The sequence below is a fragment of the Megalops cyprinoides genome, chromosome 10 (genome assembly GCF_013368585.1).
Source record: "Megalops cyprinoides isolate fMegCyp1 chromosome 10, fMegCyp1.pri, whole genome shotgun sequence".
NCBI classification, from domain to species: Eukaryota; Metazoa; Chordata; class Actinopteri; order Elopiformes; family Megalopidae; genus Megalops; species Megalops cyprinoides.
In genome coordinates, this window is record NC_050592.1 from 15,370,369 (window position 1) to 15,396,902 (window position 26,534).

General features: G+C 39.1%; 1 protein-coding gene across 1 annotated transcript; it reads right to left on the reverse strand.

Moving 5' to 3' along the window:
• si:dkey-256h2.1 (uncharacterized protein LOC337520 homolog) lies at nt 1-25,743 on the reverse strand. Its single transcript, XM_036539376.1, has 12 exons — nt 25,025-25,743; nt 22,366-22,505; nt 20,938-21,113; nt 18,780-18,940; nt 17,428-17,568; nt 16,212-16,333; nt 15,579-15,747; nt 14,662-14,807; nt 10,580-10,704; nt 9,904-10,030; nt 5,818-5,951; nt 1-415 (listed from the first exon to the last, which is right to left on the reverse strand). The coding sequence occupies exons 1-12, from the start codon at nt 25,519-25,521 to the stop codon at nt 296-298; spliced, it is 2,058 nt and encodes a 685-aa protein (XP_036395269.1). The 5' UTR covers nt 25,522-25,743; the 3' UTR covers nt 1-295.
• Between the last annotated feature and the right edge of the window lie 791 nt (nt 25,744-26,534).

Sequence of the window (26,534 nt, forward strand, 5' to 3'; positions counted from 1 at the left end):
TTGCTGAAGGTAAATAAATTATAACCACAAAAATACAAAAGTCGTATCAGTTCTCTTTTTTAAGTGCAAAAATATAATTCATAAATTCAATTTGGGTAAAACACCCATCTCTTTGGTCATTAGTAATGATTTTGTTTCCCATCCCACTGTCTTCCAAAGGAGACTAATGAAGTCTAGGACTTTGAAACAACTTGAAAGAACAGAACTTTTAAACACAGTTTTGATTCATCATAGTTAATAAAAATCATTCAAAGAAAGAGGAGGAATGTCTTTTTTTTTCTTTTCCCCTAGCGCATCACTTGTAGAACACAAGATAGGAGTACATCACAATATATCCAGGGTTACTTGTGGGATTGGGGTCCTGCCCATCATACAAACCGAAGTACAGAATGGAATTGGATCCGCTCATGTCCAGCTGAAAAATAAAGAAACAAATTTTAGAGCTTGTCCAATGGAAACAGCATGAGTTGACAACCTGTTCCTAGACAGCTACAATCCAATAAGGTATGGAACACCTTGTGCACATTATCACTAATACTAAAACTGGTAACTTTGGCAGGAAAAAATAATGACTCTCATTCCTGCACTCCAGGGTTGGTCCTCCCTCCTGCTCTAGAGAAGTGGGCTCAGTGAAGTCTTTTCAAACTGGAGTATAACAGACAACCTAAAGAAATTACTGTGGACTTCTCAAAAATGGGAATTAACTGTGTTTGCATGTGCGTGTGTTTGTATGTGTAGAGGCAGGCATCTGCAATGTCAAGTTAAGTATATACAGTGCTGGCCAAAAGTATTGGCACCCCTGCAATTCTGTCAGATAATGCTCAATTTCTCCCAGAAAATGATTGCAATTACAAATGTTTTGGTAGTAATATCTTCATTTATTTTGCTTGCAATGAAAAAACACAAAAGACAATGAAAAAAAAATTAAATCAATTATCATTTTACACAAAACTCCAAAAATGGACCGGACAAAAGTATTGGCACCCTCAGCCTAATACTTGGTAGCACAACCTTTGGACAAAATAACTGCGAACAACCGCTTCCGGTATCCATCAATGAGTTTCTTACAATGCTCTGCTGGAATTTTAGACCATTCTTCTTTGGCAAACTGCTCCAGCTCCCTGAGATTTGAAGGGTGCCTTCTCCAAACTGCCATTTTCAGATCTCTCCACAAGTGTTCTATGGGATTCAGGTCTGGACTCATTGCTGGCCACTTTAGAAGTCTCCAGTGCTTTCCCTCAAACCATTTTCTAGTGCTTTTTGAAGTGTGCTTTGGGTCATTGTCCTGCTGGAAGACCCATGACCTCTGAGGGAGACCCAGCTTTCTCACACTGGGCCCTACATTACGCTGCAAAATTTGTTGGTAGTCTTCAGACTTCATAATGCCATGCACACGGTCAAGCAGTCCAGTGCCAGAGGCAGCAAAGCAACCCCAAAACATCAGGGAACCTCCGCCATGTTTGACTGTGGGGACCGTGTTCTTTTCTTTGAAGGCCTCGTTTTTTTTCCTGTAAACTCTATGTTGATGCCTTTTCCCAAAAAGCTCTACTTTTGTCTCATCTGACCAGAGAACATTCTTCCAAAATGTTTTTGGCTTTCTCAGGTAAGTTTTAGCAAACTCCAGCCTGGCTTTTTTATGTCTCTGGGTCAGAAGTGGAGTCTTCCTGGGTATCCTACCATAGAGTCCCTTTTCATTCAGACACCGACGGATAGTACGGGTTGACACTGTTGTACCCTCGGACTGCAGGACAGCTTGAACTTGTCTGGATGTTAGTCGAGGTTCTTTATCCACCATCCGCACAATCTTTCGTTGAAATCTCTCGTCAATTTTTCTTTTCCGTCCACATCTAGGGAGGTTAGCCACAGTGCCATGGGCTTTAAACCTATTGATGACACTGCGCACGGTAGACACAGGAACATTCAGGTCTTTGGAGATGGACTTGTAGCCTTGAGATTGCCCATGCTTCCTCACAATTTTGCTTCTCAAGTCCTCAGACAGTTCTTTGGTCTTCTTTCTTTTCTCCATACTCAATGTGGTACACACAAGGACACAGGACAGAGGTTGAGTCAACTTTAATCCATTTTAACTGGCTGCAAGTGTGATTTAGTGATTGCCACCACCTGTTATGTGTCACAGGTAAGTAACAGGTGCTGTTAATTACACAAATTAGAGAAGCATCACATGATTTTTCAAAGGGTGCCAATACTTTTGTCCGGCCCATTTTTGGAGTTTTGTGTAAATTGATACTTGATTTGACTTTTTTTTCTTTCTCTTTTGTGTTTTTTTATTGCAAGCAAAATAAATGAAGATATTACTACCAAAACATTTGTAATTGCAATCATTTTCTGGGAGAAATTGAGCATTATCTGACAGAATTGCAGGGGTGCCAATACTTTTGGCCAGCACTGTACAGTAACAGTCAAAAGTTTGGACACATCTGATTAAGATAGTGGGAAACATGCATTCAAAGACATGTTGCTCTAAAGACTCTAAAGATGCTTAAATGCTTGAAATTTGTTTCTTAGACAAATATGATTAATGAAGTTGATGCCTATGTATGAACCTTAAGTATTTCCAAAATAATAGTTAAAAAATATTTTTTGGCTAAAATATGAATCTAAAATATATTATAGTTTTTGATTTGTTTAACACGTTTTTGGTCACTGCATAATTCCATTTGTGTTATTTCATAGTTTTGCTGTCTTTACTATTATTCTAAAATGTGCAAAATAACAAAAATAAAGAAAAAAATCTTTCTATGAGTAGGTGTGTCTAAACTTTTGACTGGCACTGTAAAACTGTATGCAAGCAATAAAGAACCCCAAAGAGCCTAGGAACACATACATCTACAATCTATACATAAATGTGTACAATCACATCAAATACAACATGGAGAATAATAAATATTAGCATGCATTATTATTTCATATTTGAATCTCTTTCAACCCAATATAACTGTAAACAAATCGTTTTGTCCCCTGCTCATTCATTTAGAAGCTCTTGTCCCTCTTGTTTCAGTGAAGCAATAATTCACACTCCTAAGCAGGAATAAAAATGAGGTACTTTACAATGTCCTAGAAAAAAAACTTTGAGGACATGAATGTTTTTGTTTGTTGTTCATTTACCCATAGTGCTATATTAACTATGCAAATATACAAGGTCGTAAATTCTGGAAGAGTTCAGTAATGATTCACTCCCTCTGCTGCCCAGTTTGGCTAAGAAGCACTGCGGCTTGAGAGCTCTCCCTCTTTAAGATAATTTAATGCAAACACTAAAGCTTGCACCTTATGCTCACGCATCTTTACTACATGGAGCACTGCATGGAGTGTGAGCAATTAAACGCTTGCTTTTGTTTAGCTTGTCCCCCCTAGCAGCTGACATGAAAATGAACATTTTTTTCAAAGACACAAAACAATGCAGAAACACAACATTAAAGATGACTGTGTTCATTACAGGAACAAAAAGGTCTCAATTTAAAAACTAATATGTAATGTTGAGCCTTAGTAAGTTTATGACTGATGGGAGCAGAGCATAAACAGAAAATATTCTGGTATGGTGTTTCAGTTCTAAATTGTCAATCACTGCATCAAAATGACAGACAAACAACAAATAGAAGGTGAGGGGAAGAACAGAACATAAAGCATAGGATTGGTTTACTATTCTCATTGGAGGAGTACTGCTAAAGGTCAGTAACAGGACTGAAACTGGATCACACTGGATCATGTATTATTTAATACGCATTTTCTAACCTTTGCTTAACTCTAGTCGCATAATGACTCGTTGTCTGGTCTTCTGAAATTAAATTTTGATTAATTGAAATGACATTTTCCAGTATTCCTTTAGATCCCTACCATGTAACTTCACTTTTATTGGACTAAGCACTGATCTTGCTGTGCTTCTGCCCATTTCCTTTTCAAGGTGACTCGTGAAATTATTTACAAAAGAATTCAGTTGGAGGAGGAATATTAATTATTAAAATTCAATCATTACCAACTTACTTTAAAGCATAAACTATCCAAGGTGATTTTACCTTGTACTTTGAATGCTCTCAGGATAAAAATACTGAAATATGTCATCAAAACCCAACAGAAAGTGTTTGGTTGACCACAACAAGAATTTGCTTAATGTCCTCTGTGCCTGCACATATTCCTTATGTTTCCATATTCCTTATCCTTTACCATATTCCTTACTTTTATTTCATTTTAGGCTCCAACTACACATACATTTAAAGACAATGCAAACTCCTAATATTTGTTTATTGAACAACCCTAGCAGCTCCTATCAACGTGGATAAACTGCCCAAGAAATATCAGACCCTTCAGCAGATTTCATGCACTAAATGACATTAGGAATTGTATGAGGAAAAAAAACAAAACATCTTTGTTCTGAAAAAGCCCACCAACAGCTGTTGTTCAGCAACACCTTGCATGCTGACTCTGATCTGTATTCACAGAGCATGTTCATATTATTGTGGAGTGTTACGGTAGCAGCTGTAGGTGGTTTATAGCTGAACATATTTGTCATTCATACAGGACAGTCCCATTTTTACGAGTGTCATTCCATTCTCCCAGCAGGCCAGAGATGCGATCCACATACGTACATTAAATTGCAGTCACATACATGCAATTAAACAGGAAGTGTCCCACTGTGCCAGCTAAGGACTACGTATGTTCTACATGGCAGTGATGCTAATAAATATTGTTATACTTTTTGAGTATTATTATATACATTTTTTAAACTGTGATCTGCCATACTGCATTAGGAAATGCAGAATGCAGTGATGACAGAAACCAGCTCTTGCTGGTTGAAAGTGCTGATCCAAGACTTCAAAACACAAAAGTGCAAAGGAATGTAACATTTCAAATGACTCCAGCTGAACCACCCCTTCCCCAAACTTCATCATTTTCTGTTGATAACAGCCTTAATTTTTCACCATGGAAATCACCATTATGCATATATTTTTTAAACAAATTTCCTTCTGTCACAATTTATCCTGAAGGAGACACAGAGATAAAAAACCTCCTGTTTTATGGCACTTTAAAGCAAGAATCTTTGTTAACATGAGGAGGCAGTGGGAACAACTGAGTTATTCATCTGAGCAGTACTCCAATGCACTGACATGACATTTCAATTACATGTATCTGCTCATCAATATGCCTCACTCTGTTTTGGTCACACAAGCAGGCTCTCTGTGTCCACCGGGAAGCCACAGTAGGACAGCACATGTCATGATTACTGTGCTAAGATGTTATGTAACAACATAAAAAGAGCAGAGTAATGCCATTAAACACTACAGTTGCTCTCTCTTTTACTACCTTTTCCTTTCTAAGTCCTGGATCTAATGTTAATTACAACTATTTACAATGTAGAACCTATTTCCACTGAAAATATTGCATTCTTTCTTTCATGAATATCTTTCTCCTTACAAGATTTGTCATTTTGAAATGAGAAATCGAAATATTATTCTTTCTACTGTAAGTGTTTTGTCTCAAGAAAATGTTTTCATGAATTTCAGTTTTATCAAACTGAAAATTTTCTCCTCATAGACTTTTTTCTTTTTCTTGGCTTGCAGAAATATTGGAGCATTAAATGTATACGTGACTTGAATGCTTCACAGACACTACAGACACCAGCACCCTTCAAGATCCTTGAAATTTATTCTAGAAAAACAGATTAAAAAAGCAATAATTAATGGTTGTTGTTGTTGTTGTTGTTATTATTATTATTATAAAAGGAAGATGGAAAGAGAGAAGCCTGGGAGAGATACACAGGAAGAGTGAGAGGAATGAAACTGGAGCGCAGACAGTGTACCATACCTGGCTAGTTATATCAATCCTCCAAGGGTTCACCTGCAACCCATCACACCACCCACCACGCCCATACAGCCAGGTGCCATGCTCATTTGGAACTGCCCCCTCCCAAACCCGCGCTGCACACCCCAGGGCTGTACCTAAAACAATTATTGAGAAAAAATATTGAGGGAGAAAACACAGCGTCTCTCCTAAATGTACAAAATGATCATCATCATCATATTCCAAAACAACCTGTTTGACCAATGTAAGAGAAGGAGACCAAGTGGTCTCCTGCACTTTGGTGCAGCATAATTAACTATTTAACAAATGCAGAAAAGGATGAGAACATAAACATAAAAAGCATGACAAACATCAGTTACATATGCTTTACAGCACATACTAATGATGATGAGCAACTGTAGGAGTAATGTGGACAATGCTGCTACCGCAGTACCAAGAGAAATTACAAACGTGATACAAAGACTGACATCACTCCTTAATATTTTGGAATGAGCCCTTTTGAACACAAACTCCAAAAAATGACCAGTGAAAATAGCTCTCCAATTTGTTTACAAGTTAAAGTAAAAAAACTGATTATTAACTGGAATAATGCATGACTTCTACTTAGATATATTGAATCATGATGCATAATTAATTCTTGGACAGGGCCAGAGATGAAAAGATGAAGCCTCATTTTAGAGATGATCCTTACCAAGGAGGATAGGTATAAGATAGAGGATTCATGCAGGCTAAAACCAGGGCTATCAGCAAAATCACTCTGAACCACAGTGTGATTTTACAAAAAGGACATGTTTTCATCAAATTTTCATTAATGTCATCACATTTAAGTAACAAGATTTTGAAAAGAACAATTTATACTTTCAAGTGAATTTCTAAGGATTTTTCTCATTCCAAAAAAGTCAAACAGTAACAAATTGATATTGAGTGTAAGTACACCGTTTGGATCTCTCTGCAATTATATGTCTTTTTTATATGGATTGCCACAACTATAAGGAAGCTTCAGAAATCCTCTTTAGAACTTGTATGGAGTGAAACTGGAGTTCCTTAGGAAATACTTCCAAGTTTCAGACTACAGGCACAAAGTTATGATTGAGGCCAGATTGCTTAGTCATCAGGTGCATTTTAAGAGCAAAGTACACAACCCCCCCTCCATACTTTCCATAACTTGTTTCTTTCAGTGCATCTGGTTATCATGACACAGCAGGGATACTGGATAAACAATCGATTAGCATCCTGCACACAATTTCAGTCTCTCAGGGTGCTGCACCCACCTTGACAATTATGTATCATGAGAAGGAGTCACAGTGAGGCAGGCAGCAAAAAGGAACATTATCCTTTCATTACTGAATCTGTGTCAGGGGACTGACACTATGTATGCATCAACTAATCCCTCTCCACGTGGCTTTTATCGCATTTTGTGATCGATGTCACCCTCAGTGTACACAACTCTGCAATAAAAATGTCTCCAGGCAACGGCAGGTTATCAGGACAAACAAGTCCCGCATCCTGGGGGCATTAAAAAGCCCAAAGAGAAGCACCTATATGACAACAGCCCATATCTGGTCAGTTATGTGGTGTTAAGCCTCTGTTAATGTATGAGAGCCAATACCTTTTCTAAAGCCAGTGAGGAAATCACTTTGACCCTGTGATCAAATGGAAGACTTTATCTATCATAGGTAGAGGTTGAGCTCTTCATAGAATCGTCATCGAATTCTCAGTTGTATACACAGAAACATAACCATTTATTACTAGCTATTGGAAGGATCAGCGATTCCAGTGCTTTATTTCCTTCTTTGCAAAATGGGTGGCATCTGACATAGACACTGTGTTTGCATGGCTCATGTTGATGCTGTGTTGGAAACGGTGAGTTTCCCATGTTCTCCAATGAAGTACCAAAGTGGTGGAACAGGGGCAGGAGGGCTCTGGCTTAGGTTTCCATCTTCTAAAGGAATGATCATTAGTTTCTGGTTATACAGCCTCTCTCTTTAACTACAGCTCAGCTGAGAGGAAAATGACAGGAGGAAGGCTGTGTGCCCTCATCACAGCAAAGTGAATTCAAAGAGAGCTGTCAGACAGATGGTAAAACTTTTTTCAGGCAAAGATAACAGATGTGTTCATTGAGTTAAAACTGATCTGTTTTCATTTCATCTGTTCGTCATTTTTGAATGCGCTGAAGCAACTGTAATCTTTTCAAAAATGTAAGTACTAAACTGTGTCTTGACAGTTATGATATGTACCGTTTCACAGATTGCATTTCATGTTCCTTTTTATAATGATTTTCTTTTTGTTTCTTTCAAAACAGGTCACACATTCGGATTTTTTAAATATTATCAGTGACTAAAAGCAGAAAAAGCTTCCAAATGTATGCAAATTTAAGTATTCGTTGTCACAAGTAAGCCAGCAACCCCTTCGGAAAGTTGTTTTAATAAGAAAAATGAAGTCCAATGTCACTATAGGACGGGAACATGGTATTCTCAGAGCAATTTCTCCTGATACTAAGAAAAATCTTAATAATAAAAAGAATAAAAGCCATTTACTCATAAGGATACAGCTGGTACGGCCATGCAATGGCTTTCATATGTTACTTTGTTCAAAAATCTCTTAATCAATTAACTCAGTCCAGTGGCTCTACATGTGTCCCACTGCCCAGTGGAAGTCTGACAAACAGCTGCCCCCTGACCTTTTCAAGAAACAGTGAATGTAAATATCCATCACATTGTGCATTAAAGAGGAAAATAAGAAAGGGCCTTGCTCAGGCAGTCCCACTTGCATGGCTGGATCTTTGTATGTATCAACAGGTGGCCATGTTACCCAATGTCTGCTTTTGAATTTCCTCTGTTCTGGGCCTCTATTATCAGACCATTCCATACAAGCATCCAGAGTACTATATTTAATTTCCGGTCCCCATTCAGGAAGCCCCTGACATTCAGGTTAAGTCACCAAAGTCATGTGGTCAGCTGTAGAATGAATGGTGATCCTTACATTTGAACAGAGTGAATGGAAGACCATTTTCCCAGGAAAGGCTGAATTCCTGGTTCCTGAGACTCCTTTTGTACCTATTCCCATTTTGAGAGACTGTAACTAACAAAATTCTGACAGATTTTATACACCTAAAATACCATATTGATCAAATGAAAAAGATACAAGTGTCTCAGCACTCAGTCTAAATATACATACAGATGGAATTCCCCTAAAACTGCTGACAGAGTAAGGAACTTCCGGTTTTAAACAGGACAGGGTATGTTTCCACTGTTTTCAATCCTGACATTTAAGCATATCCCTTCAGTGACTTACGGACACTTTATATTCTGTGCAGCAATACTGGGTATCATGATTTAATGTGAAGCAGGAGAACACTGTGATATGGTTAGAATTTTTTGGAAAATTAAATCCATTAAACAACATCAGATCAGAGTAGTCAGTATTACATTTGATCATTTAACTTATTTATTTAACTTTAACTATTTAACATCTAACTTTAAGTACTGTATGTCACAGCTGCATTCACTGATGCCACCAGCAGTGAAAATGTAAATGTCCATGTAATACAATAGATATCAGGATATGACTGTCTTATTCTGATAGACACAATAAAATTGGCTTGTATATATTTAAAATGCAGTTGTATGTCTCAACTTGTTTCCTCAAAGATACAGCCTATACAAGCCAGCAGCCATCAGAACACATCATTGTGTGTATTTGGAACTGCTACCTGAAACCTTTTTGCCTTTTCAGTTTGTTTTAGCCCTTATTTCTCCGAAATTCTTTTAATAGTTCAAAGAATTCTGAAGCCTTTAAAGCCATGGCATTCCATTTTCTGACTGTTAGAAGTGCTTCCTTCTTTAAAGCCATTGAAAATTTTGTGGAAATGTGTTAATGTTCTTTTGTCTTGTGATCTCACAAAAGTGTTTTGAACTAAGAGATGACAGTTTGGTTACAACAATTAAACACTCTTTGCTTGAATCTGGTGGCTTTTGCATGTTGAACATGCCAAGTGCTGTCTTGGCACTGTCATTATTGCATTTACATGAAACCACAGGCCCAGTCTGACACAGTAGAAATTTCTTTCCAAAATGTCGCCAGTCTCACCTGCAGTGTCAAAGATGCGGGAGTTATTAAAAACACCATTGATCAGGAAGTGATGTGACGTCACGCAGAACTCCCCACAACCATTTTCATCACTTCCGTGTCCAGTGATCACTGCATACACCTCCACCTATGAGCCGAGGAAGACAGAGACATGAAGAATGAATGAGGGACAGAGATTATCAAGACACCTCACTAATTCATTAGGAATATTAAGTTACCAAGCAGCCACCCATCTTTCTCTCTGATGGGTCAACGATTATCATTAATCCTGCCTTGCTGGTCTTTTTGTTACATTATAAAGCATATCTTTCCAACATTTCCACCAGGAGACATTAAAAGAGTGTCCTTTTGGTCTGAAGATTAATGAAAATTGTCAGAATATACTACTGTGTGTGATAGTGACAGATGCCTTCTGACTTACTTCTTTACAGCTATCACAGATGCTGTAAGACGCCAAATCTTTACCAAATCTTTAATCATTAATATACTCAAAAGAGGAAACCGAGAAACAGCTTTTTGAGGTAAAAGAAGCATATATTCAGGTTTCCTTGAATTTTATTATTCTATCCTATTTTATAAAATAAAATAGAATAGAATAAAATGTGGAAAAATGTACAAAATGAGTAAAATGTGAATATCCAGAGATTTCATATTCCATATTAGTAATACTACTTACTTTTTTAGTAGAGGCTGGGACTGTGAACTTTATTGGCTGGTAATGCTTGTTATAGTTCTTGTCAAAAGTTCCACCATTGTACAGTGACATCAGCTTGAATGGGTATAGCTTGTCAGAATGTTGACCTGTTAAATTAAACAGCAGAAATGAACCGATTTATTTAACACCAAAAGGTAAGCAAAAACAGAATTTTACAATAATAATGAAAATACGTCTTCATGACTCACTGAGTGTTTGAGTCAAGCTTATTCTGCTGTATAACCCACGTAGTACACTCACTCTTAATTTTGAAAAATCGCATGGTGTTCTTGCCTTTTGAATAGCTGTGCATCCTTGCAATTCCAACCTCTGAGGTATGCACATACCTCTGTACTCACGGTGCAAACTCTCCTGCACTAGAGGGACCTGACCTTTTTTTAGTGGAGTCGTAATGAAAATGGTTCCCTCTGGAATCATCTGCATACAAAATCCCACATTCTTCTTCCATCACTCCAGCCCATTTACAAACACAATGCCCGTTTTCACTCTGAATAACTAGCCTTGCCTCATTCACAGCACAAACAGAGAAGAGTAAGGTGGAAGAAAAAAGATGTTCTGTTCAAGGTCAAAACAACCTTCTTTGGCTTCCTGAATTTTATTTAAAGAATATATTTCATTTCACTGGATGCCAAACAAAAAACCCACACACACACACACACACACACACACTGAATGGTATGGAAATGAAGCATCAGCATGGATAGAATAGCAAACTGATTTTTACGAGATGAACCTATGAAACCACTTTTAATTGGACTGCATCCATGGAAAGCAAAGTAATGAGTTTAAAGAGCCATCCTAATCTGTAAATCAATGGGGGGTATTACTCCCTCTCTCCCAAGTGAGACTGCCTCTTGCCCTGTTTATCTATTAATCTCTAGGCCAACACTGCTCCCATGATCAAACCGAGCAATTACACCTTGCTCCTCCAGGATGCTGATGGCTACCTGATCCTTCAGTTCTTTCCCACACCACCCCTCACAGAGACATCTAGTGATACATCACTACTGCAGTGGTGCAGAGTACAGTTTAAGCTCCTGCATTCCCCCACGCTAATTTGTCCTGACATAAAGTACTTCTGACATTAAACACCTAAAATAACATTTCATTCTGTATTCATTCACTGAGCCTAATGCACACATTTTAGACACAGACTTAATATAAGGTTTAACACTTTTTATATCTGAACACTTCAACCTTAGAGCACTCACAGCAGAGATTTACTGTAAATATTCTAGTCAGGAACCTTTCTAACAGCAGTGCCCCACTAAGTGAAGCTGAACAAATCTGCTTCTCAACTGCAACACAACTGCAATTAAGCTGTAAATATCTTCACCAAAAATAATGTGATCAATGTCCACAAGTAACAGTAACATATACACAGCATGATATTACTGCACATGTCTCTATCTAGTCTTAAACTGCACACTCACTGAGGATAAATTAAGTTTTTTTTTAACAAATTAATTCCATTCTCTTTTAATTAAGTGCTGTGAACATTATTTTCAAAAGAGAGAACAGAGGTGCATGGTATGCATTAGGTAATTGAAAAAATCTTTTTTTGGTAAAATTGAGGAAGCTTAGGAATTTATCTGTAACATTTATCTTATAGTTTAAACCCCTGAGTACATTATGAATAATTATCTTAGTGTACAAATTTTACAGAAGATGGAATCCAATCACAAATCAATAATGTCACTTTCTGTATTGTAAAATTGATATTCAGTCTTTCTCTGCCAACTAACAATAGCAATACATTGTTCCCTCCTGACAAGTTTGACAATCATTAATTAAACCAGAAATCTCTCAGAATAACTTCAGTTTTAATTTATGAAAAATAGGCCACATAAAGCTCACAATTAATTACACCTTCCCATTATGCTAAACTTAAACCTCAGCTTTAATAAATCTACGTCATTTAAGCAGCGAGGCCTGAGACAACTGTTTTCTCCTCTTTTGTCCCTTCTCATTGTTATTTCAGCGCTGTCACAATATGTACGTCACAATACTGATTATTTCTACTTTTATGCATTTGGAAGTATATTTAAATGTGCAAATACATATACAGAATTACTATCCTAGGATTATTTCACTTTTTGCAAAAACTGAATTTCAAGCCCACGTCCAGAAACATAATCACCACTTGTGAGGCTGAATCTACGGGAAAATAGGATTCAGTTCCCAATGATCCAGGTTACAAAAGGGCTTCCAAGGACTATCTGTATACTATGTGTGAATTATGAAATACCTATTGACATTTCAATACAGTACTTGAGAGCATTTAAATAACATGCAGGCATCCATTTTCCCTCCAACTGTCCAACATTTTGTCCAGGCATCTGTAAAGATTCACATGTGAAACATGTTGCTTTTTATTTCATAAGTTATAATTTGTAATAAAAATTTTCCTCTGACCAGGACCTATTAACAGAAATCAATAAATATATTTGTTTTACAGTTTTTACTACTTAGAAATTAAAATTAAAGCATAAGACATAAGTTGTTGATTCTCTGGACAAAACAAAGTTCATCTTACAAAGAAATGAAACATGAAAAATGATTAAGACTTTTTTTTACACCTTAAAATAACTTTTTGCAAGTAAAAACAAATGTCTACATATTTACGTTCAATTAACACAATTGAACACAATACAAACAAACAAAAACTTATAAGGCACACTGCATTGTCAGTTGCTCTCAAATGCCATTTCTCGGAGTCAACAGATCTCATCATAGGTGACATATGCCCTTCTCAAATAAAGGAAAGTTAAGCATCCAATGTGTGAGGGAATATAAGGGAATCGGTGTGAAAATAACATTGTAATTGTGATAGAAAGGACAGAAAATCTAGTGGTGCAGTTCCCTGTGTCAGCTGAAACAATTCCGCTGTCAAGTTTGATTTGTAGCAGTTCAGACATTTAAAAAAAAGCTTCTCACAAGACAAGAAAGACAGGAGTGTCTCACCCAGGATTCAAAACCACAAATCTCTGTTCTCTCATCTGCACCCATGACTACTCTCACACACATCCTCAGATCCCCAGACACCACAGGATAGGGCATGACTATGAGTTCATCTATTAGTGAGGGTAACACTGAGTCAGACAAAGTGGGGAGAATGTAGGCAATAGGTGCATTATATTCATCACTCAAAGTTAAGGACAAAGCACAGCAGAGAGAATGATCCCCATATGTACTATTTGATCAGGGAAGGAATGGGGTCTCATGGGAAGAGGGACTTATGCTTGTATACTAAATCCTCTGGGGATGTACCTGACTGTGGGTTTGGAAAAGTCAGTCAAGGACACTATAGCAGGAAGAGGAAGATTAATCCAATCCTGACACTCTTACAGGCATACTAATAAGCATTCATAGCCTCCTGCTCACACCATTCATCTCCAGTAACAGCTTCCATGTCATGCCGGTCCGTATTTATAACCAGGCCATGGAATTCACTTACCTCCGCCTAGATAAAGTAAACAACAAGAATCATTATCCAGCTGGGGGAAGTTTTTAGATATATATTTTAATATGCAACCACACAATTTGATGCAACTGGAGTGTGGTATGATAGAATGTCTGCTGAGGTCAAACTCTAATGAAGACACTCCAGAGAAAGTTGTACTAGCTATATCAGGTCTAGCATAGATATGATTCTAAGAATACTGTATGTATTACTGAAAAATTAAGCAGGGTGATTTGGCCTGGATAATTGCACAAGCATAAAGGGCACTCTGAAATAATACGAAGAAATAATTATCACTTGTCAGCTTTACAATTGTCTCATTCCTATTACTGCTTCAGACTAAATGGTGATGGAAATTTGACCAATAAGAGCAGTGAGTTTATGGTTTCAATTTACATTACCATTCTTCATATGGGGGTAGTGTTTCACTTTTTCACTTTTTAACAGAGATGACGAAAACAAACCCCTGTCTGCTGCCCAGCCTGTGCATGTTTTTTAAAAGATGGAGAGGATCTCAACTCCAGATCAACTCAGACTCCCTGTGGAAGAGTACCTGCAGATCAGGGTTTGACTGACTCACGTGAGTGATTGCTGCTGCTGAATCTCAGATTTAAGGATGTCACCCATGGCTTCGCCCAAGGCACTGTCTTCATGGTGAAGGTGCATTTTCCATTGTTCAGCAAGGGCATAAGAGAGGAGACATCAGTCAGCCAGTGCCCAGTGCCCCTGGGAACAAAACATAAGGTGATACCAGTGAATCAGAAAAGTCTTCTACCCATCATGGGATGTTAGTCTGCTCCCCCACCATGGACTGCCACATATTGAACATCCAACACATGTCTGACAGGGCATTATGATTAAGAATGTCAGTCGTATTTTTGAAACTAAAAAAAAAAAAAGTTTTAAAATTCATGTCATGTATTATTGCATTTTGATGAGGGTTTTGTGTGTGTTTCATTGTCTCAGTGCAAATTGGGTTATAATTGGAGTTATATAAAGCAACCTATTGCCACCCGTCATACACTATGTAATTTCCACATTGTGCTTACCATCCCGCCCGGTCACAGAGGCTCATATATGCCACAAATCAGAGGGGAAAAAATACACCATGTGGTAATGAAGGTTTCTACATGACCTCTATCCTGTTTCTACTAACCACAATATGAGTTTTAGTTTCTAAGGACTAGCCATGACCTTCTTTCATAGAAACACGTATTTCCATAAATGTCTCTGATGGAACAGTCCTTGAAGAAAAAAATAAAATGGCTCCAATTACTGATGTTCAGCCTTGTTGCCAAGGTGCAGAGCATTCATTACATTTTCCAGGGTTATTTAACATCACATTGTCTCCATCTGTGCAGCGGGGTGTTTTACCGAAGCAGTTCAGGTTGAGCACCATGCTCAAGGGTACAACCACTTCTTACGGTTAGAGGCACAGCTCCTAAACCGCTGTTTCAGACGCTGAGATCCTTAACGCGGTACTGGTGCAGGGTTTACCTGCGGAATGCAGTTATCCAGCGGCCGAGCTCCATGTTGCAGAGGGGACTGAAATGATCGCAGCACACGAACAGCTGCACGGTGTGGTCCCAGGGGGCACACGTCTCATCCCTCCGGCCCGGACAGGACAAGGATGCGTCCAGCTCCAGCACGTCAAAACTCGTCACGTCTGGCGGAGAAAAGCAATGATCCCAACGGTTCTCACTGAGCAAAGGGAGATTAATATGACATACACAACGAGGTCTGAAAAGACCCAGTCCATCCTGGGTGTTTCACTGCTGCCGTTCTGCCTGTCTAGTATTTAAAAATTGTGAGTCGGTCCATCAGTCAGTGAATGAGCGAGGGACACCGCTTCCTGAAGAAGAAGCCAAAAATTTGAAATGATAAATTTCAATTACCTTTTTCAAATAGTACTGAATTCAAATACTACTGACTTCTACATCTTCCTTTATTTTGATAACAATTAGCATAAATTATTATGCTATCTATCTATTATGCTTTCTATCCAGGCCTACTACTAGCCATACATCATCATCATCATAATCACCACCATCATTATCATAATCACAATCATAACAAATGTTTACAATAACACTCCCGATACAATAATATGGACAGTGATGAGTTTAATACCTGTACGCAGGTTCACAGTAGCAACGGCTCCGCTGTCCCCCTGCATCACCACTTTATCAAACACCGTGACCACCTGCGCAGGGCTGCGCAGTTGTGCCTGCAGCTCCTCTGAAAAATCAAACCTGCAGAAGAGTAACGGTTACATGAAAACCTGCTCAGGCTTACATGGGCTTACAGTTTTTCTCTAAAATAATTTCAGGATTACGTATTTGCCGAGTAAAGCAAATATACATAGTTGACTTTTTTACCTTACCTGTTATATATCTTAATAATATACTTGAAAATTTATGTTTAGTACCTTGCGTAAAATATAACAGTACTGTCCTGTCCAAGCTTTAAACCTATGCATTATGCGCCCTAGATGCAAACTACTAATCCACACTTCTACCACCAACAGAAGAGTGATAACAGTATAGCACATGAAAAAAGATTAACCAGAATGACACTAAGGGAAAAAAAATGAGACGGAAAGTCTTTTGTTCCTCAAGCTCATTCACACGTGTATTTTTATAGAGAACTTCCTGGAGTTCAAAACTCACCCCTGCAAATTAGTTGTGCCCAAAATTTGTAGTGATGTTTAGACAACTTTGATCTGAGCACTTTATAATGACTCCGGTAATTGAGCTCTAAGAATCTATCCATCCCTTAGGCCCCGACCCCCAGGAGATTTACAGCAGCTGTCCACAAAGTCCGCTCAATCTTTCTGCTACATCAGGGAGGGACTGTAAAACAGGTCTGTCAGTCCCCTGGCATTTCACTCTCCTGCTCACCAAAGACACTGCCTCCAGACAAAGGGATCCAGCTCTAGCCCCTGTCTGAGCCTGACTGATCATGTCTAGGGCACAGGAAAATTAAACGACAGGGGTGCCCCATGCACACACCACTTCTGGCAGTCTCTCCATTCAGTTCTCTATCTATGTGGCAGTATTACATCGATTCACTATACCCAGTCTTACTACAAAAACCACCAATTTAAAATTTTTCACAACAACCAGAGAGAACAATAACGGCAGCTCTTGGAGATTTTAGATGATGTTCATCCTTATAACATTTTACAACACAATGCCTGACAGCACACTCTATACCTTATGTGCCAGCAGCTTGGTACTAATTCCTGTGTATGGTTTGCAACAGCTCCTGTGCAATGTCACTGTGTAAACGGAATGTCACTTTATGTAACTCATGTATTTACAGAGGTGGACGTCACAACACTCACCACTGGGCCTGCCAGCTGATGAACCTGAAGGTAGGGTAGAGGAACCACCCCATCTCAGCCAGTGCCCCCTGCTGGTCAATCCCAAAGAAGAAGCTGGGAGCTGGGGTGTACTGGAAGGACACATTCACTGGCTTCATAGCCCTGGGAAGCACAGAGTTGACCTTAGAGGCTGACAGTGTTACTATTAAAATTATTCAAGACCTGAGATCCCTGCCATTCTCAAACATGCTGCATTATACACTGCCTTTAAACACAGCCACATGTGACATACACCACATTTCACCACCCTACACATAACTTTATGCATCACACATAATATCATAGCATTTCATAACCCCTACAAATAAAATCACAAACCACAATTAAACACCCCACACACATCATATAATGCATTTTACAATACGATCCTCTACACACCACAGGGACTAACACAGCTAGACTGTGTAATTTTTGAGGTGTTTCACCTAAAACCAATTAAATGATTGAGTTATATTCTGAATCTATTCATAGCAACTGTGATCAATAAAAAAAGATTTAGGGCATCCTGTGACATTTACATTTTTTCCTATACCGATATCTAGTTTGGAACAGAGCTAAGCTGGCTGCATTGAAACTTGTACAGTTGCTTGTTGTGGGAATGAGAAGGGCAGAGAGGTGACTCATGGGGAAACACTGCCAAGTCTCCCATTACTCTGGGAGGGACCGCTGTGCTGTCATTAGCGAAAGTGGATCACCTCCATCAAAGCTGCTGAAAACAGCACTGCCAACGCTGAATTACATCCAAATATAAAGTGGACTCTGGCATAGTGTTTACAGAGAGATGAGGAAATCTAACGGATCTGTTACACAATATTTCCAACTATGCACTCAAAAAATGATATCATATTTCATCTCAGATGACTGATCACAGAAAGAAAATATGAAATGTTTCATGAGCAGTGTAGCATAGTGATTAAGGAGCAGGACTTGTAAGGGAAAGGTTGCTGGTTCAATCCCAGCTGGGACACTGCTTTGGATAAAAGCGTCTGCTAAATGAATAAATGTAAATTAACAGAGAAGACAGAAGACCGTTGAGCAATATAAGCATTATAGGACAGTTTGCTAGGCAATAAAAAATACGCTTTGCTATCACAGAATACGTTGTGACATGGAAGCACACATTCCTACAAATGCACATTCATTGTGACATCCTCCTGTTGTACAGATGGTACAATAGTAATGGGTGTTTTCCCTGTTTCCTGAACAGCTTCATGTCACAGATATCAAGCTCTGACCCAAAGAGCTGTCGGTCCAACCACGCCAAATAACCCCACCCACTGAACACGTGACCTGTACAGGTGTGAGAGCCTTACAGCAGAGCATGGGCTACAGCGGGCTCCACGTGCACCATGGAGGCGGGGATGCTGAGAAGTGTGTAACACTCCTCTCCTTTGCAGTTCATGTCCTGGATCGGGCTTCCGAGGGGAGCGTACACCAGGACCCCGGCTGCCTTTGAGTCAGCCATGTTCTTCACCTGGAGAGCAAAGGGCAAAGTACTCAGGAAATCACCAGGGTCTCCAAACTAGGTGGTTTTTTTTTCACTTCTTAATTGGCAATCTGAACGCTCTAGTGCTAGCTGATGTGAAACCGTTTCAGTTCCTAATTTTCAGAGGATTGCCACATCACAAGGAGGCATAAACAAAGAGTAATCCTGACAAATGGGGAAAAGAATGCTGCCTGTTACTAGGTGAACGCACTGAAAGATCAGACAAATCTTAAAAGTCTGAACACAGTATAATGAACATTCTGCAAGTGACCTGAAACAACATATGCACGTAATTACATTTTTTCTATGTCTCCATCAAATTTAATGGCTACAACAACAAAAACAATTATAATAGCAATGCTAATTGCAGTTGATATTGTGATGACACTCTCCTGATAGCTGCATTAGCAATTTAAATTCAATTTAGCAATTTAGAGATGAATTCTCTAATGACTTACAATAGGCTCATATTGTATTTACAGCACTTTTATTTTTGTATGTAAAACTGGTGAGGTGAAGGACTGTATTTTCCGTGCATGTCCTTCCATTGACCATGTTTGCATCTTGAATGATGGTATCCCAAAGGCTCACACTAATAAAGTCTCCATCTTGGCTCTGTTGAGTGCTTTCTGTAATGTAGTAACTATTTTTCTTTTATTTCCTATCAAATATTATAATTTCATGGTGGAAATAATTCGAAACCCTAGTGACTAATTTACAAACAAACATCTTTTTGGAAAATGGTGTTTGTGGAATTTAGCAGAGAAACAGATCTGATGTGTTAAATATTCTTCACAGCAGCTTGACTGCATCAGAAATAAATGTTAGTTTTTGATATGTATTAAATATTAACAGCACCCAACTGTAAAATACTGCAAACTAATTTTAATAGGTTTGTGCATTACTGCTGTGGGTTCTATTCACGGCTTCAGTCTCAAAGTCAACATCTATCACAGTTAGACTACAAAAAAAGTGAATGCATATAAACCATATGCATGAACAATGCACAATCCTTGTAAAACCAACAAAATAATATCTGTAACACAAACATGTATGTCTTACTGTCTGCATAATGGTCAATGTAATAATCCTGGTAGAATTTGCAGTGATTATGTAGCTGAGCCACTGGGATAACAAACACCAAAAAAATGCTGTACTGGCCTAGTAACCTCTTTGTTTTCTACTAATGTGTCAGCTTGTTCATAGCAAACGGATGCAAGCATAATAGAAAAGACGTGAATGTGAACATGAACATTGTGAGATAGCAAACATATGAAAAAAAATTTTGGACTGTGATAAATAAAATTCATCAAATAAAATTTTGCTCTGCTGTTGAGCTGGAAAGTACCAGGAGAACCTTCACGCAGGCAGAAGGGATCAGACAGAGATCATGTCAAGGAAAGAGCAAACAAGCTTGTGAAGAACTGCTGTTTTTTTTTTTGTTTGTTTTATCTGGTTATCCTCTTGTGCTTGTACTTAAATTAGTGAATTACATTGTGTTATTTTGTGTTTGTTTGTGGCAATAAATCAGTAAATAAATAAATACAAAAATAAACTGAATATCCAAACTACATATATAAATCATAGAAATAAGGTTGTTGACTACAGGGGCAGAGGTGTGGCAAGTGGACCACAGAACTTACTACGTTATCGTCCTAAAATGTGGTGTGTACCATCATTCTGGTTGCAATCCACTGCTCTAGACTATTGCCAAAATGACAAGCCTAGAGGGGCTGAACATGCTGCTCTAAACATGAAACCGTTTAAATTCTTACTCTCTTTAAACAGACCACGTACACAAAAATATACATACGCTTCTCTATTTTGAGTTGTTTAGTGGAATAGGGACTGCATACCCAATTCTCACACCTCCCCCATTGCCTCAGAATCCCCACATCCTTCCCACTTCTCACACCTCCTCCATCCAGTCGGCATCTCCCTGTTCCCCTGCTGGATGTGTGAGTAAGAACGGGTATACGTCTTACCTTTACGAAATATGAGCAGTTGCCTTCAGACACCCATGCCACTGCAGCAGCAACAGTGGCGGTGGGTTCACATCCATCGCCTGCATAAACCAGACTGTATGACCTCTGATCCCAGTGCCCCATCAGCCAATCGTATCTCGCATCCAGTCGCTTGGCAACAACAGGCATCTCCCATTCTGCGTAACATTAAAGGCTTTTGCAGTTATCAGACAGCTGAGTTCTTTTGTATTACTATTTTACTTATAGTTGCTACCCTGCTGTGAATGCTTGCCATCAGATGAAAATGCTGCAATTTACACCTTTCATGACTTTAATCGCAACACTATGTACCACCTTTCAGACTCAACATCATTCTCTCATTGGAGTCCCATTACGTGGTCTCCCGGGTAAACTAAAAGCTGAATTTCAATGGCACTGATTGCGTTTCAATGTGCTTTTCACTGTGGTTTACTATGATCTATCAAAGAATGCCACTGTGAAGAAAAAAAGGGAGCAGAAAAACAAAAGCATTGAAAACAGAAAAACACCAATACCAAAACCAGTATACGCCAGTCACATTTAACAACTATTTCACATTGTGACATGCTCTCAATAGCACCTGATCAAGAACTCCCCTATTAAATTGTCACTTTGGAGGTAAAAGGAAAAGACAAGTGCAAGAAATAAAGTGATAAATTCACTATGTGTTCAGCACAATCTTCAAAAACAAAACACACTCGCTCACTAATGCACCATCTTTCTATCAAAACTTTTCACGCCGTCAATCAGCTTGTCAAATATGAACTCCAACTAGTCTGGATGAAATAAAATTTACCCAGGCCGCAATAACTCCTAGGCCCTTTTTGTCTGGGTGACAAGACTGGTGAGAGGAGCAGACCTGGCTTGAGTGAACAAAATCAGCCTTACATCACCGGCACGTTGTTTTAATCCCTCCAAACCGAATGTTTCTCTTCAGACAAAGTACTCTCTACTTTCATATTATTTGGATGGTTAGTATTTACATATAACAATAATATGATTAAATAAAAAGAACCTCACTGTTGCACAAGACACTTCAGTGTAGAGAGCTAATTAAATACAATGAAACACTGAGCTTGCTCTTGTCTCTCTCAGCAAAATGTGAATAAACAAACTCTTTTTCTCATGGTAATTAGCATGAGATGACTCACCTCTATTCATCAAAAACACTTCAAAATTTAACCCTGAAGGTATTGCGAGTCAAGATGGCTTCTCTAAAATTTCTGAAAATAATAAAAATTTTCTGAAATATCACACCCCTTCATACAAACCCTGTGGGCTACCTCGAGAAAAAGAAAATGCGCAGTCATATGCAAATATCAAATTCCATGCAGAACGAAAGAATGCTTCTTGAAAATAAAAAGGAACCCAGGACAATAAACACTATTAAAGTTACAGGAGCTTTCTCACCTGTAGATGTGAAAAGAACCTGTGCCAGGCCACAGTTGTGTCCACTGCAGCCCCAAGAGTAAAGCACTGTGGGTATCCAGTTGCCCAGTGCATAGACAGGGACAGGTGAAAAGTGCACTCTGGACAGGATGTCTTTCCCCCTGCATTGGAAAACACAAGCAGCCTCTTAACAGAGTGCCAAGGGCTGTGATCTCAACAATCATCTGTATCTTACCTGACAGTTATCAATGAACACCTATGTCAAGCTGAACATTGAAATAGATTTTCATTAGTTTTCTGGAAGCATTAAAAATATGTACTGTGATTTAGCTCCAGTGCATGTCTTTTCAAAAGAAGTCATTTAGATTTTTGAAAAAAAAAAACAGACATTTGAAATTTGTAAGATATAAAAAAAGGAGTAAAATAAAAACTTCAACGCTACAGAGAATCACTCCTGTGCAGCTGACCATGAATGACTTCAATCTCCCAGAATGGTTACACATGACTAGCTGCTGCAGATGTACAAGAAAAACAAATTCCTTCATGCTGCGCAGATGCACCGACTGATCTTCTCATCTGTGCACCAGTAGGTGCAGTGGGCTCAGCAAACAGGACGGCCATCCAGATGATTTACAGATTAGCAATTCAACACAGCATTGATATAGACAAACAACTTCGCAAACAGTTTTTGTGTTCCCCAGGAGAAATAAAGTACATGAATAATTTATAGCAGATTGCAATAAATCTGAAATTTCAAAAAACACTGTTTACATTGAAAACACTTCCAAATGATTCAGAGCAACAGGGAAGAAAAGGTTATAAACAATGCTGTCAGTAGGAACCCTGCCTACTGTGATAAAAATAATCTTAGATGCGTTGTGCTTACCACAATGAAATGCAATGTTTCTGCCTCAATGATATTTTTTAAGAATTGATTTTTTTTCCATACAGCATGATAACATGCACGTGTGTACACATCTGGGACTGTTCATCGGACCACTACACGCACAATTTTCAGCCTCAGGCTATATTTGGTCAGATAATCTACTTCTGGTTAATACCTACAAAAGCATTGCACAATGACAAATCAACATCAGTGCCACCTGCCAGTGCTGCCAGACTGTGCTACTGAGACAACCCAAGCATGTAGACACTAACATTTGACTTTGGTATGACTGCTAGTGTGCACTAAATGTAATGTGGTTATCTTTATTCCCTTCTGGGGGCGTGTTGTATGTGAATGTTGTATACTAAGTTGGTATGTTTCGCTTCCTGCTTGTAATGTATTTTAATCTTCGAATGTGCTTCCTGCCCAGGGTCTACAGATGCAAACTAGCTACATAGCTAAGTGGTGCAACTGGTGCAACTAATGTGTTATCCATGGTCCCTGTTAAACTAATAAATTAGACTAAACAGCAACCAGGCCCACTCAGATCACCCACTAGCCATGACACCTGCTCTACTCTATGGAGTTTAAGGGGCTGCTCAAGTGGAATATGACTCTGCTCCCCTGTAGAAAACCAAACTGCTGTTCTCATAGTCCCTCCCTTAACTCCCAAACAAAGCAGTGAGGAGACAGTCTGTTCAAATAAGCAGCGCTGAACAATTGATAACTTCCTCTGAGAGGCTCCTCCACATCAGTGCCCAGTTCTGGTCACTTCAAGGTACCAAAGGTGGACATGATCTTCCTTCACAGAGCTGCAGCATGTCCTCTGGGAAGGCTGGACAGTGGACCCACATTTTATCATCTCCAAGTGGGCAGGTACTAAGCCTCAGCCGGTTACATGCCAACTTTCACAAAGTGCCAGTGTGCCTCCCTCTTAATGTCTCGACAAAGCAATGTGCTTCAGCTTACCACAAATATCCTGTTAAATTAAGGGGGACCATTATGGGTAAAACGAATGATAATATTTGGTTCCCACTGACATTTTAGGAAGGAGGGGGATGTTTACCCACCATATTTTCCATGCAACTGTGTTTCCCCCCCGACTGGTTCTTTGTTCCTTTTGTCATATGAATCATTTATGTTTTTTTATTATTTTCTCTTTTTTTTCATTTAAATTGTTGTTTTTCATCCCTGTGGGACTCATGGCAGCTGTATCCTACATGAGGCCTGAAATGTGCCTCTCTCAGAGAGGGTGCTACTGGGGACTGCAAACCACCACAGACTTGTGCTCGGAGGTGCCTGTATCAGGGTGGGGCACAATGTGCGATGGTAAGGGATACCTGAAGACTACTCAATGCTGAACCCCCAGTTCCCCTTACAACCCCAACAGACTCAGGTGGTGGAGCTTGGAGCCTGTTTTTCTGTGATGAAAAAAGTTAAAAAAAAAAATGCCTTGTCCTTTTGGTGAAGGAAATCCACTGGCCTATTTAGGATGCATGGCATATCTCGCTTGCAAACACAGGTTTTCTTTCACTTGGAGACCTTAGAAGGTTACTCAATGAACCTTAAAGTTTACTTAACAATTTACTACACTACAATCTGAATAATAAAAACAAAATAACTCACAACTTGGAACTATTATCGCCAACCTGACTTTTGGCCATTCACTGTATCTTTTTTTTTTATATATAAGGGCTGTCGGGGGGATTTAACATAATTGTGCGTGCACGTGTACTACCTAGCGAAATAGAAAGATTACCTATAGATTACACATAGAAATATAAAGATAATTACCTGTACGTGGCCATGCGTTGGATTTGCTCTCTCATCCACAGTGCATCACGCGCAGCCGTATCGTCAAAAGATAGGAAAAGAACATGAGCGCTTTCAGGGAGGTACTGGATGAAGTCTGTCAGTGAGGATTGGGAGGTCCATAAACATTCCAAGAAGGCTGACTTGTTCGTAAACGCGTGCACTATCAATGAAAAATTTAGTCCTGAGGGTGGTGGATACACAAATTCCCCGTCCAGTGTTCTAACTTGGAAGGCTGGCGCGCCGTCACCGGGCTCAAACCCCTCCACGGCATTTTGATAGAAATTTCTGCGAGATCTGAAATTAATTATTTTCTCTTTGTTTCCAATAAAGTTGAATGAAGACGAATCCTGGTCTTTTGTGTAATCTAAAGTTACCATGTTTAATTTTCCTCCGCCTGCCCTTGCACTTGTCTCAGCTGGAAACGCAGTTTTAACAAGAATGCAAAACATCACGGACATAATCTGCAACCAAATCATGTTTACCTTACAGCGAACCGGCTGTTTTAAGGAACAAACACCATTAGCCAGACTGGCTAGCCAGATAGTGTATCTGACTACTATCAGTAGTCTAGCTAGCTTACTAAATAAGTACGTGCACCACCACAAGGCCTCCCACCCAGATTGCCAACTTTATAAAACACTGACATCTATTAAACGAAGAAAGCAAATGGAAAAAGAGACAAGGAAGTAGGCAGAACACTTCTTCTTTCGCTTTACTTTTAATTATTAAACCGTGTAAAATCCCTACACGAGTTTCTACGGTGGCTCTCCGCAGCCAAAACTAATAAAGATCACGCTCGTAGGAATTAATAGATGTATTACTGTGCGCTACATGCACTTTACCGGTCCCGTGTTGATGGTACCCATAAGGCCAACGGGATGGTTGCTGCAGGAGAATGAAAGAGTTAGTGTATGGTTATCTCCATTAGTTAAACAATGCAAAGCGTTCGCTCCTCCATGCGACCTTATATGTAGCGGAGGAATGCACAGACTTAACATTCCGAGCAAAAATTGCTATCACACAACTTTAAAACGCTTTTAATAAGAAATAAAGATTTTGCTGGTGTTACTTTCAGTCACCGATTCTACTAACATATCTACACATTCATGACCAACTGTACATTTATGACCACTTTCAGTCGTTCAAATCTACTGCACGTTCGATACAAGTTAGGTTTTCGTGCGTCACTATTTCTGAGACGTGCTGGACATTACAATGACACTAATAACACTGTTCAAGAGGACGCCACGGCGATATTGTAACGAAATATCGACCAAGGTGGTGTTAGTCGTCTTATGCCCCCCCCCCCCCCCCCCCCCCCCCCGGCGTTAACACCTCCCAGTCTCTTGCTATAAAACGTGGCGCGTGTTCAAGTGCGCCCGCAGAGACGCACCAGTAGCAAACTGGAAACACTAGGGTGATGCACCGATTTTTTGGAGGGAAAGGATTTTTAATCTTATAAACGCTTGGAACTGGTCATATAGGAAGG

Coding starts and splice junctions, on each gene's coding strand:
- si:dkey-256h2.1 (XM_036539376.1), bottom strand. CDS start 25,521: ATGATTTGGTTGCAGATTATGTCCGTGATGTTTTGCATTCTTGTTAAA. Junction 15,748..16,211: donor TACTGTGAACCTGCGTACAG/GTATTAAACTCA, acceptor TTTCTCCGCCAG/ACGTGACGAGTTTTGACGTG. Junction 10,031..10,579: donor TCCCAGCCTCTACTAAAAAA/GTAAGTAGTATT, acceptor CTCGGCTCATAG/GTGGAGGTGTATGCAGTGAT.